Source organism: Apodemus sylvaticus, chromosome 5 (genome assembly GCF_947179515.1).
Source record: "Apodemus sylvaticus chromosome 5, mApoSyl1.1, whole genome shotgun sequence".
NCBI classification, from domain to species: domain Eukaryota; kingdom Metazoa; phylum Chordata; class Mammalia; order Rodentia; family Muridae; genus Apodemus; species Apodemus sylvaticus.
This window is the reverse complement of record NC_067476.1, coordinates 73719447-73732864: the sequence shown is the minus strand read 5'-3', so window position 1 is coordinate 73732864 and position 13418 is coordinate 73719447. Positions and strand designations below refer to the sequence as shown.

Below are 13418 nucleotides of genomic sequence, written 5' to 3'. Positions count from 1 at the left end.
CTGCAGCCTATCACCTCCCAGTTTTACTCTGGCTCTTCCTAATCTAAAATACCTCCTGTCTGTAGAGACAAGATTGGAAAGCATTAAAGAGAGAAGAATCAAAAAACAGTGGTTCACTCAACTTAGAAGATTATCTCATCTGTGGTTCTCAAAATTTATTTCTCTCTTCAGTGAAATGAAAAACAATCAGAAATGTGCAGGAAAAATGTTTGTTGCTATTATTTAGACATAAACAATAACTCAACAACATAAAACTCAAAGTTACTGAAAACTGTTTTATCAACTCTTCAGTAAGTTTTCAGTAGCACAGAACTGTCAACTAATTCCTTACTCCAAGACAGAAACTGCTCTTTACATTGGAGGGGAAGGAGTGAGGGAAGAAGACAGAGGACGCTCCTCAGATTACCACAGACATGAACTCACAGCAGTCAACTGTCACACTCCACCTGGTGGCAGGAACTGCCTCAGTTGGGAAAGTGGATACCACTCTACAAAAAGTACCAGTGGCACTTTCCTTATACAAAATACAAGATGTTCCTCTCTTGCCCTACATAGAGTAAGTCTAGAAATTCCTATCAAAGAGTTTTCAAATAGTAGGTCAGCATGTGATAAAGATCAGCATGAAAGTCTGACAACACTCAGAACAGGAGACCTACATAGAGAGCTACCTGTAAGTTAACTATCAGCTCAAACCGTCACAATAGGTAAGAAGACACAGCCGCTGCAGGGCTCTATCTTACATGCTCACTAACTTTCTCTATTCCTTCCCCTATGGGTAAACTACAGTTTAATTAACACAGTTAACAGCAGCCTGCCACATTGCTTTTAGGTATCTGCCAGTAGCATATACTCATGGGATACTCTAGAGACTGATTTCAACTAAAAATAAAAATAGATAAACAGCTCAAGCAAAATTAAACCGAGTCTGGCTGCCCACACTTATTTTCACACATAAAAGAAAAAACCAAAAAAAAAAAAAAAAAAAACCAGCAGCCCTCTTAGAAGCCTCGAGCACACATATCTTTAGAACACAATGTTAAAAATATGTCCCCGCCTTCCCCTACCTGTTTCTCACTCAAAGCTGTGATTTTGGCTTGGAGTTCATGAAGCTGTTTCTTTAAGTCAGCATTCTGATTGGAAAGAAAAAATATCTGTGAGAAAGATATTCGTTTGTTAACATAATAGTATCGGGAAGACTGTTTACTGCATTACAAGTGACGAAGCAACCTTTACCTATCAAATTTTCCATGCATTAAATTATAAGCATAACATCAACCCCAAAGGCATACTGTTTTGAATTACAGCAAGTTTTATACTTTCCCAGCTTACACTCTAATAGTACCTTTCTCCTAAAATATTATTCTTTATAGAAAGTATCAGTTGGCAGAAAATGTAAAGCTCCACTAATCAGACAAAAACAGGAAAATGGAGGTTAAAGTATGCATACCATGCTGCTTAGCGGCATTATCAACAAAGATAAGAGGCTTTTCTCTACTTGTCCTCTCTCTTATTTAGCAAAGTACATTTGTTATTTTAGCCTAGATTTGGGAATCTGTCAGCACTGTAAGTGCCTTAACAGCACATCATTCAAATCAACATGCTGAAATTCTAGGAACTGAAACAAGTACAATTGTAGATGAAATGCTCTGAGCATGTTCGCCTTTTCTAGGGGTGGGGGTGGGGATGGGGGAGGGGATGGGGGATTAAAGTTTTCAAATGTTTAACAAAGCAGAATGCCTGAATGTCACCCTAGTTAAAGACTTATTTCCTTGTTTCATATCAAACCGCTTCTCTCTGTGAGGTCGGTTAGGGCAGGGGCGGATCCTCTCCAGTACTTGGATGAACTCATTTGGGATTTTTCAGGAGTACCTGACATTAGGCTTCTCTGGAGGTCACTTAAACTAGTCTCCAATAAGTTACTGACCCTCAGACTTTACAGGTTAAGAGTTTGCTACTGCTAGCCCTGAGAACACTTCAGTTCCTGACAATATAGATCACCGCATTAAATATAAAGGACCTAGCAATCTTCTGCCAGTTGGTACCCTAAATTCAATTTAAATTGTGAATACATTAAAAAGAAAATAAAAATTAAAACAGGGAGTTTTCTCATGGAAGGCAGATTGTCAAATGGAATAAATGTGAGCACAAATATCAGTTCTCAGAGTCAATGAACTGTATTAAAATACAACAATCAGACCACTGAGACATAATTTCTCAAGATGAATATTATTTCCCACTTCAAAAAAAATAAACCTGCCTCAGTACTATTCTTGAGGAATTTATTTTACTTTACAGAGACGTGTATATCATATCCCACTGTTTAATGGGTGCCAAGAAGACGCTATTGAAAAATAAATATGAATCACTGGAGGGCAAGGTAACTTTGGGGAAGATTTCTCTATAAAAGAATAAACGTCCAAGTCAAAAGTTCTATAAAAGTAAATGTAACAGTTTACAGATTATTATGTAAGATATGTCTGAAACCCTCTTTAAGGGTTCTTTTAAAGATTAAAACTTTCAAAGCCAGGTTTGATGGCACATTCCCATGACCTCAGCTCTGAGAATCCAGGGAGGAGGTTATAAGACCAACACCATTCCTGGATACTGAGGACATCCGGAGCTACTCTGAGACATGAAACCTTGTCCAAGAAAAAAAAAAAAAACTAAACATTTTACTGTGAATGTTGTAAATCCAGTACTCAGGTGTCTTATATATAAACTGCACACAATTAAAAATGATTTGGGGGTACTTCAGTAAGTCTGAGACTTTAAAACCCTGGAAAACTCTAATTCTAATGATATGAATTAAATCTATACTAGGTATGGAGGCAAATGGTTATAATCTCAGAGTTTGGGAGGTCAAGCGGGGAGGAGAATTTAAAGTCAGCATAGAGTCTCAAAAATAGTTTTCTAAAGAAATATATTCAAGCTATATGAAGTTAGTTAAACCTAATTTTTTTTTGTTTTTAGTTTTTTGTTTGTTTGGCTGGTTTTTACAGATAAAGAAATTAACAAAAAAAGCAAAACAACAGTAACAAAGCTAAACCAGCAGTGATCTCACTCTACAACTGGACTTTCTTTAAACCTATAAAACATGAATATCAACGTAATGCTGTTTGGGATGGAAGTGTATTTTTAATTTAACTAACACCTGCATTTTATTGTTAATTGTCAATCATAGTTCACTGTCATTTTTAATTGTTTTTACATTTAAAAATTAAGTTTATAACAATAGGACTTTTTTACCTGCGGATCCTGCTTCATTTGAGCAACCAATTTCTGGTAATAAAGAGAGAAAAAGAACTGTCAGTCTCATGTAATAACCCCTATGGCTACTTAGGTTTATGCGCGCACACACACACACACACTCAATATCACCAAAAAAAACCCCAAAAAACTAAAACTGTTGGTGATGGCTAATGAAGCACTCTTCGTAAAAGAGAAAAAGTCATTTATCTCTTTATACTTGAAATGAAAAAGTATCTGCTTTGTCAATGTGGAGGAGGACAGTGACTTCTGCAATTTAAATAAGCAGGATGTAGGCTGGACATAGAGGCGCATACCTTTAATCTTAGCACACAGGAGGCAGGCAGATCTTCGTGTGTTTGAGACCAGCAGGATCTATATAATGAGTTGTAGGACAGAACTACATACATAGTGAGACCCTGTCTCAAGATCCCAGACAGGGTCTGGAAAGAAGCAGTACCCATATAAAGCAGGGCTGTTCTTACATAGCCAGGTGCAGGTCTGGCAGGCCTATTGGACTGGATCTGACAGTACGAACCTGTGTTCAGTAACTTTGTTTGATCAGCTCATCTTATGGATACATGCAGACAAAACACTCATACACATCCAATAAATAAATAAATAAATAAATAAATAAATAAATGTCATCTGACCTAACCCAACTATAACAACAAAATCAAAAACAAAAATAATCCCAAGAGTAACAAGAGGAATTAGAAAGATAAAAGAATATGGGAAGGCTGAGAGTACCTAGGATTAGCTTTTCTCCAGGTGAATTTTTCATATAACAACAGAAATAGTTGTCACATTCCTTGGGTGACAAGGTACTTTTAAAATAGTGTTATAAAACAAAATCTAAAATACACAACAAACTCATCTACTTTATTAAGTAGAAGCCAAGCTTTTAAAATTTGGAGTGCGATAATATGGATTAATACACAAACAATTGACTACAAACAATATGACTTGCTAAAGGACCCAAACCGCTGTTGTAAAGAGCCCCCATTTTTAGTTTGTTTATTTGGGACATGTATCTTATGAGGAATTAAAAAGAATATAAACTAGGGCTGGGCAGTAGTGGCACACGCCTGTAATCCCAGCACTTGGGAGGCAGAGGCAGGTGGATTTCTGAGTTCAAGGCCAGCCTGGTCTACAGAGTGAGTTCCAGGACAGCCAGGGCTACACAGAGAAACTCTGTCTTGGGGGGGAAAAAAAAAAACTATAAACTGCATTCCAAATTTTAAGAGGAGAAAAAAACCTATAGAAATCATATATACCACCATAAATTTAACTTTGACTCACACAGATTTCAAATTGATATTGTATTCCTAAAACCGACTGGAGATATCGCCAGCTTTAAACAATTATTAATTTAAGTTGTTGTTACCGTCCTGAGCTGGACCATCCTGAGCTGGATTTAACATTCCTATATTTAAAAATATTTTCATCCAGGGACTGGTGAGATGGCTCAGTGGTTAAAAAACTTGGCTGCTCTCCCAGAGGACCCAGGTTTAATTCCCATCACCCGTGTATATAATCCTCTGTACTCCAGGTCCAGGGAATCTGATACCCCCTCTCTGGCTTCCACAAACACCGGGCACACATGGTGCGCATGCAAGTCATACACATCAACTGTATTGAACACAGGACCCACATGGTCCAAATCAGAAGCTGGGACTTCCAAACAAAGAGTTCATGTGGAAAACAACAAGAGCAACAACACACACACACACACACACACACACACACACACACATACACAGACACACACACATGGCACAAGTGGGGCAATAGGCAAACCCAGCAATTATCAGAAGCCCAAATATGTGTGTGTGTGTACGTGTGCATGTAGGAGTTCAGAAATCGATGCTGCATTATCTCATACAAGAAAAAACAAGAGACACTACTATACCTAAAAACACTTTTAACAAGTAATGTATATGTGGTAGCTCAAATGTATACAACCCAGAACTTAGAAAGATGAAACAGGAAGACTAAAGATTGATTGAGGTGAGACCCTAAAACTAAAGCATATTCTAACTGGAACTGTAGCTCACTGGTAGAGCATTCACTGACATGCATAAAGTTCTGGGTTCAAGGACTGGAGAGATGGCTCAGTGGTTAAGAACACTGACTGCTCTTCTGAAGGTCCTGAGTTCAAATCCCAGCAACCACATGGTGGCTCACAACCATCCATAATGAGATCTGACACCCTCTTCTGGAATGTCTGAAGACAGCTACAGTGTACTTACATATAATAAATAAATAAATCTTAAAAAAAAAAAAAAGAGGTAGACTTGAGACATTGAACTCCTTTAAAAAAAAAAAGTTCTGGGTTCAAACCAAAATATCACATAGAGATTAGTCCCTTCATACATCCATTCCATCCCATATCACATGACAATGTTACATGGCCAAAAGTAGCCAACTCATCATTTGTTACTTTGAATACCAAGGATTATATACATGTATGTTTATTTATGTGCTTTAAATCTAATGCCCAGCTGATGTCAAGAAAATGAAAGAGTGATAGTCTGTTTATGTGATAAATGTTAATGATTTAGTTATTTATGGGTAGTTTTCTACCTTGATTATAATTATATGTTTGTTTTTACATATATCCATATTAACATATACAAATAAAAATATATTAAGTGTTTTTACATGTAATATTATACTTCAGAAACAATTGTATAAAATGATTATAAAATGTATATATACATTTTATAATTATATACTTAAAAGGTTTGTTTATTTTTATCTGAGGTAAAATGTAAGGTTAAGTTTTGATGACATCTTAAGTTTTGATGACAGCAGCCAGATTTTCCTTACCAAAGAGTGGAATTATTAAAAATAAAAAATAAAAACGAGAGCGAGGCGGCACCGAAATGAGTCAGGGATGAGCGCAGGTGCTGGCGTGTGTAGTGGGACAGCTCATTCTTACCACAGTCAAGGGAAGAAAGGCAGCAGTAGGGAGGCAGAGGCACGAGGACCACAGCAAGTTCAAAGTCAATGTAGTTACGTCAGGAGTTCGAGGCCAACATGAGGCCCCATCAAAAGAGCAAAAGTAAATTTAAAAAAAAAAAGAAGAGCATGCAAAGAGGGCATCTTGTGTATAGAAGGTTTTCAAACTGGCCAGAAATATAGCAAAAAAGGATTCATTTTTCAAATACCTTTAGGATATGAAAACAGTATTTTCAGTCCTTTTTTTCTGGAAAAGATGTCAGGACCATCTTACTAAAGTCCCTAAAGGCAGTATATGAGTACAGCTGTGGAGCAGTGACTCTGGTCAAATGCCAGGGTTATTGGGTAAGTCGTAGAATGAGCACATAACTTGACCAAAATGCAGAATGGGGCCTGTTCTGTTAGTAACACAGTGTACATCAGTAGTCAGCCACACAACATACCTGGTGAACCTGAATTTCCACTTTAAGAGCCTCCTGTAGAGTCTGCAACTCCATCCTCTGCCTTCTCCACGCTCTGGTATGTCTGCTAATTCTACAGTGTCTTCAGCCTCCGTTTAAAATTACAAGCTCCTCTCGTTGCTGCAGCTGTGGAGATCATAAAATGATTGGTATTATTGTGTTGGGAATGAAGAAACTTTTGTCAAAATAATTAAATTAGAAATATTATATTTTGTAACACACAAAAAAAAGTATCCCCAAAGGACTTTTTAAAAACAATTCAGTACCAAAACTTTCTGGGTTTTATTCTTTAGGGCATTCCTCTACAGAACACTTCAAATAACTAAGAAAAGGAATACAATAGCAAAAGAGGCAGTCAAGGAAACACATGAACACCCACTGTGTGCTCAGCACCGAGGACAGGGAGCTGAAGGACCACTTCCATCCAGATGAGAACTAGCAGGGGAGACTGAAGACTACACCAATCGGTACACAGACTTTACAAAACATGCCAAGCATTTTAAAATCAGAATAGACTGGGGAGTTCCCAGTCTCCCACCGTGGGGTGCATTTGAACTTAATGGCACTCTTACTTACACACGTATGTGTAACTGTATGTGGAGATGTCAAAGTCTGAATTTATGACTGTAAATGGGACACCATCTCACCTTCCTACACCAGCACTACTGCAGCTTAACAAAATGGCTAATTTTTCTTTAATTTTTTTTCTTAAATGTGACCATGATTTGGGGTTATTTATTAAAGCAAAGACATTTTTATAACTTACTTTTTTTAAAAAGACTTATTTATTATATGTAAGTACACTGTAGCTGTCCTCAGATACACCAGAAGAGGACATCAAATCTCTTTACAGTTGTGAACCACCATGTGGGTGCTGGGATTTGAACTCATGACCTTTGGAAGAACAGTCGGTGCTCTTACCCACTGAGCCATCTCTCCAGCCCAAGCAAAGACATTTTTGTCTAAATAAATTTAAACTTTATTAAACATCTATTTTCTTTCTTATACCTATAAAAGCTGTAGCTAGCACTGCCTTTTAATACTGAGAAAGGAAAACTAGTATCTGACTGCAAGACTCACAACCACCAGTGTTCATCAGCCTGAGGGTCTCACAGTCTTTTTAAGACTAAGTTCACAGAGCTTAATGGAATCGTTAGCTACAAAGTATATTCTTAGGATTTTTAGTTTTCATTATATTTACTTAATCTCTCTGGGCTTAAAACATCAATGACAATCTCTCCTCTAGGGTTTATACACTATGTTATGTAAAATCAGAATATTCTAACCTAAAAAAGACTGAATTCTCAAAGTGCAAAATTCTTTCAAAGTTACATCTCTAGAAGCTGGCAAAGATTTACTGGTAATCATAAAAATTCATACAGGCAGGATATTTAGGGGAAATAATTTTTAAAAGGAGACATATAATGAATTTCAGCCACTTACTATCCTAAAAACTATTTGGAATTATAACGAATACCAGAATCATTAGTGACTCAGGTAAAGCAAGGCTTCTATGGCTCTGTACATTTGCAACTGCTAATCTGAAAACTATAACAGCTACTTCAATTTTAAGTTCAAAAGTAATCTCCCTTCTCAAACTCTTAATTTATACATGACAGCTCCGTTCTACAGGGTCTCACTGTGTGGTCCAAACTTGCCTTGAACCTCCTACAGAGCCCAGCCTGTTCTTGAACTCATAATCCTCCTACCTTGGCCTCCTGAGTGCTAGGATTATAAATGTAATCAACCATACCCCGTTTATATTATAGTTTTAAAAACCACATGGTCATAATTTTTGCAAGTTCTATCAGAAAATGTATCTAAAAAGATTTCCTACAATTCTTTATATGTGAAGGATAATCCTGCCGCAAGAGCATGTTCAAAACCAGAAAGGCCTATTTTATTGCATGGTTGGTGACACATCTCAGTAGAGCTCAGCTGAACTCTAACTCTGGAAACAAGCAGGTCACAGCCACAGCAGGTTAGCACTGTTCATACAGTCAGGACTTTCACACATTAACAAAAATGTACAGAAAACCAATTCTCATAAGACATAAGAATGATCAACAAAAATTATGAATCAAGTCAAAGAACTTGACACAGATGAATGAGAATTCCTTTATGAAAAGATATTAACATGAATATACTAGTAAAAATCTTATTGAAGACTGACCAATCAGTGACGTTCAATGGTTGACCAAGGCGCCCATCTGAACTCACAACAGAAACACACATTTAAGGAGGTAGGTTTTGCCTGTAATGCTCAAGATGCATAATAATCAACTCTCGGATGCCTAGGGCGGGTCTGATGCCGCTCCACAGTCAGCTGGAGCTGTGTAGGTGAAAGGTCTAAGAGCTACTAAACTTCCTTCTTTAGGGAAGTATCAGTATTTTCAAACTTTTCCATAGACAATGCACATCTCATTTTAACTGAGAAAACATAAATGAGAATTAATAAAAAATCAGGAACTTTTATAACATGAAGGAAAAAACCCACAAAACAAACAAACAAACAAACAAACAAATACCCTCAATAAAAAAATAGTAACTGGGTGTGGTGGCACGCTCCTGTGATCCCAGCACTCAAGAGGTGGCCCGAAGGCCAAGGCCAGCCTCGGCTATATGGTGACTTTGAGTCCAGCCTAGGCTACAAGATATCCTGTCTCTCGCAAAAAAAGAAAAGAGGGAGGGGAAGGGAGGGCAGAAGGATACTGGGAAGGGGGAGGGGGAGGGGAGTGAGGAAGAGTTAAAGAGCAAAAACAAGGTTTTAACCTGGAGTCTCTAAATGTCAAAGCATGCCTTGTACAACAAGCCTGCCAAGCAAGCTAATGAGGAGCTGACAGCCTTACTTCCTCCATCCGGCTGTTGTCCTCTTACCAGAGATATACAAAGGCATTTAAATGCCAATTACATATTTTGTTTCATATAGACTGAAGGGTTAAAAAGGATCATGACTAGTCACAGAAGTACTTATGAGGAATAGAAGATGATTCTGAAATCCTTCATCAGAAAGGTCTCTTTCTGGACAATTGTCTTAAGAGATTAGTCTATACACATAGTTAAGATATATAGGATATAATTTTGAAAAACAAGCCACACATATTGGAGCCTTTAGAACACATGGGGATCTTAGTGTAGGCACCATCTTGTAAACACTATTTACAGACAGTCTGCAGCTGCACAAGACAGCATTACCTTTTTAAAATGTTTAAGATAACATTTGGTTACTGGGAGGGGGCATGCATATGACATGGAATGTATGTGGAGTTGTCCAGGGACAATGTGAAGACATTATTTCTGTTCACCATGTGGGTTCTGAGGATCAAACAGGTCCTCAGGAATGGTTGCAAGTGCCTTTACCTGCTGAGTCATCTCATCAGCCCCAAGAAGGTATGAGATAATTTATTATATTTTTCCAATTCTAATAAGGTGTGTGTGTGTGTGTGTGTGTGTGTGTGTGTGTAAAACAAAGAAGTTACTGAAAGATGACTATAAACAAATTCACAAGATAGTAACAGATACTTTCTATCCAACATCTCTACATACCTCCATCAATGAGGGCATCCTGCCTAGCATAACATGCTAACTTTCTGCCTTCAATAATGTACACACTAAAAAACCAGGTAACCTAGTAGCCTCTCAAGCTATAAATCAAAACAAAGCAGAAAACAGCCAGATAGCAGGGTACATGCTATCATAACATTTGGGAGGTGAACACACAAGGATCAGGAGTTCAAGGTTATCTTTAGCTACTCAGTAAGTTCAAGGCCAAAGTGGACTGTAAGAGGCACTGTCTCAAAACACACACACACACACACACACACACACACGCATGCACGCACGCACCCCAACAAAACGATTAATAATCATAATATCTCACCCAAAAAAGTATAGCTAGATGGTAAAAAAGGAGCATTTGCTGCCTCCCCAGAGCAAACAAAACAAAGCCATTCATTCATTATCCTCTGGGAAATGGGGCTCATGTCACCTGCTGCAGGACTGTTATGAGGGTTGAATCAAGCTAAGGTCTCAGGAAAGGTTTTTTTTGTGAGCCACCAACTTTTGAGATATTGACATACTTCTTCAAGCTTTAACTTTGAATCAAACTTGTTAAATTCTCAGGCTGGAGACTTAGCTCAGTGGTTGAGTCAGCACCCAAGTTTGATTCCCAGCACCCACATGGAGGCTCGTCCCTTCCTCACGTAACAGGCAAGCATTTGGTGCACAGATGTACATGCACACAAAACACTCATGCACCCGAACTAATAAAAATAATTTAAAAATAAAAAACAAAATGAAAAAAACTCAAATTCTCTAATGGGGCTGTTATCACTCTGAACAGTCTTGTATGAAGCCGCACAATCTCTGGGCCTTCTGCTAAGACTTGTAGAGAAGCTCTAAACCCCTTCTACTGCTAAGAAATACTTCTGATCCTAGACAAATCTGACAGGCCAATCAAGAGTTACTTTAATAAGTTCATGGCATTGTGTGCTTCCGAACTGTCCCTAAAAAAATTTCTGTGTTCTCTACACTAACTATTTGCTACATATACAAACATTCCTGTGTCTGATTGATATTCACAGATTATTTTTAAAAGTTTACTATTTTAAATAGGAAAAAGCAGATAAAATCTATATATCCCTTTTATCTTGTCCTGCTCTCAAAATTGGAATACCAGGCTTCAATTTTTTACTATACATTTAATATTTTATACAGTGAGATAAAATATCTTTGATGATTAACCAATAATGCTAAAAAATTACTATGAATGCTAAAAATAAAAGGGTCTTTTAGTAGCATTTGTTGAAAGTATTAAGTATTTATTAACACGAATCAAAAAATGATATTAAGAAATCTAAGTTCTCCTTATTCTGCAAATTTTCAATATATTCTGACTTATTTCAGATCACTATTTCTTTGCTGATACTCCTCAAGTCAACAGAAAATGTCCCTCATAGACCTCGACATCCCTGACTTTAGAGGCTGCCTATTCTAGGAATCTGACCCGGCTGTTTGCTAAGCCACCATAGCTAGCTGGGTGTTTCCAAACTATTAGATTAGATAGCTACTGTTATTAACTATTAGTAAATGATGTTTCTTATCTGTTAAATTATCTCTTTGTCTGGGTTTACTGGGAAGAGAATAGGTCATTTGTTTTTCTAAAGACTATGTATAGAGATCATAGCATTAGGTCAAGGCAAGAATTCCCACAACATTCTCCTCAGAGGCTCCACCTCTTCCCCACCATCATCCCAAAGCAGAAGTCAAACTCAGCTTCTGGGACACAGGCTGCCTGCACACTCCGACTCTTCCAGTCCCTACTGTTCTTCAGGGAAAGGAAGCATGCCTATTAAAAGCTCAGCCTCACCCACAACGGGAACACTGAAGTAAAATGGAGAGTTTATAGAAATTTGAAATGAAGGTTGGAGGGTGGTGCGTGAAAGTATAGTGATGCAGTGTCTGAGACTTTAGAACTGGTTGCTACATGTACTAAAAGGTCACTGGATGATTTGAGGGTGGAGGCTGTTTAGGTGAGCCTGGCCAGAAGCTTATAATAAATATGGATCACAGAAAGAGTGACATAGGAACATATCCCAGCATAACCAACCAATATCATATTTAGTAGAAGCAAAGTCATGGGAGAATAGAATTCAGATCAATATAAATAATATAAGGATTATATATAACTAAGGATTAGAGCTGTACAAAAAAAGGAATGGGTTACCTTATGAGGTAGTGGGCTCCCTGTCATTAGAAGTATTCAAGAATGCTGCATATCATATCCCCATCTTGGAGATTCACAATGCACATTAGCATATTAAAGGTTCTGAGAAGTCCTGCAGTAAAGAGACCTGTTTAACTTTGTTTAATGCAGCATTTCCCAAGTTATTTGACCACAGAACCCGTTTCCCACCCCAATCCCAATGTCAGTTTCTGTGGAATCAGAATTTCTCAAAACATATTCATTACAGAAAACAACAGCCTACATTTTTAAAAACATAGTATTAAATGTGCACCCGAATAAGTAACAACCAGTCAGGGATGTAGGCAAAGAAATCGCCATGCAGGACAGATTTCATGATTCTCTAAGACCATGAGGTAAAGAAGTGTGATTATTACTTTACAAGGTTCAGTGTGAGAAACGCAATAGAATTAAATGGTAGCAAAATCTAAGGTTCTTTGGTTCAAGAACCTCCCTTTTATGTTCTCTAAACTAAGAGATACTAGAAGGACCACAAAAGCAAAACTCTGCTGGGCATGGTAGTAGTGCATGCCTTTAATCTCAGCACTCAGTAGGCTGATATCTGTGTATTCTGGGCTAGCCTAGAGTCTATGCAGCCAGCTCTAGGCCAACTAAGGCTACACAGAGTGAGATTCTGTCTCTAAAAAAAACTCAAAGCCAAAAATGTGTCCCATCTATTCTACCTACTAAGTTTATTACTATTTAAAAGATAGGATTTTTTAAAGCAACCTCACACTGGAAAATCACACAATTGTAGCTTGAACTTTTTCATAGCACATGCAATCGAAATAGAGTTATTCTCTGCCAGGTACTAAGTGTGCCAGATCACCCAATGCAATCTAGGATCTTGAATTAAGACATCTGAAATTGAGTAAGTACAGTAAGTTGTAAGCTGCTTAAAAAGTTTATGAAAGTAGCTATCAAAAAACATGTTTGCTTCTCTCTTCCTTTAAAAAATATACAAAACAACACACACTAAAAACATAATCTCAGACTTAAAGGCA

General features: G+C 37.5%; 1 protein-coding gene across 22 annotated transcripts in view; it reads right to left on the bottom strand.

Moving 5' to 3' along the window:
* Phf21a (PHD finger protein 21A) overlaps window positions 1-13418 on the bottom strand; it is a 182984-nt gene that overhangs the window by 139536 nt on the left and 30030 nt on the right. For 10 of the 22 annotated variants that reach the window (XM_052183022.1, XM_052183007.1, XM_052183021.1 and 7 more), the window contains 4 exons: window positions 12397-12508; window positions 6654-6797; window positions 3247-3279; window positions 1065-1151 (listed from right to left, as the gene is read on the bottom strand). In XM_052183022.1, coding sequence (XP_052038982.1) covers window positions 1065-1151; window positions 3247-3279; window positions 6654-6707 — 174 coding nt within the window. In that variant the 5' untranslated portion in view covers window positions 6708-6797; window positions 12397-12508. Of the gene's footprint in view, window positions 1-1064; window positions 1152-3246; window positions 3280-6653; window positions 6798-12396; window positions 12524-13418 lie in introns of all 22 variants that reach the window. The other 12 variants (XM_052183025.1, XM_052183023.1, XM_052183024.1 and 9 more) reach the window with 3 other exon arrangements.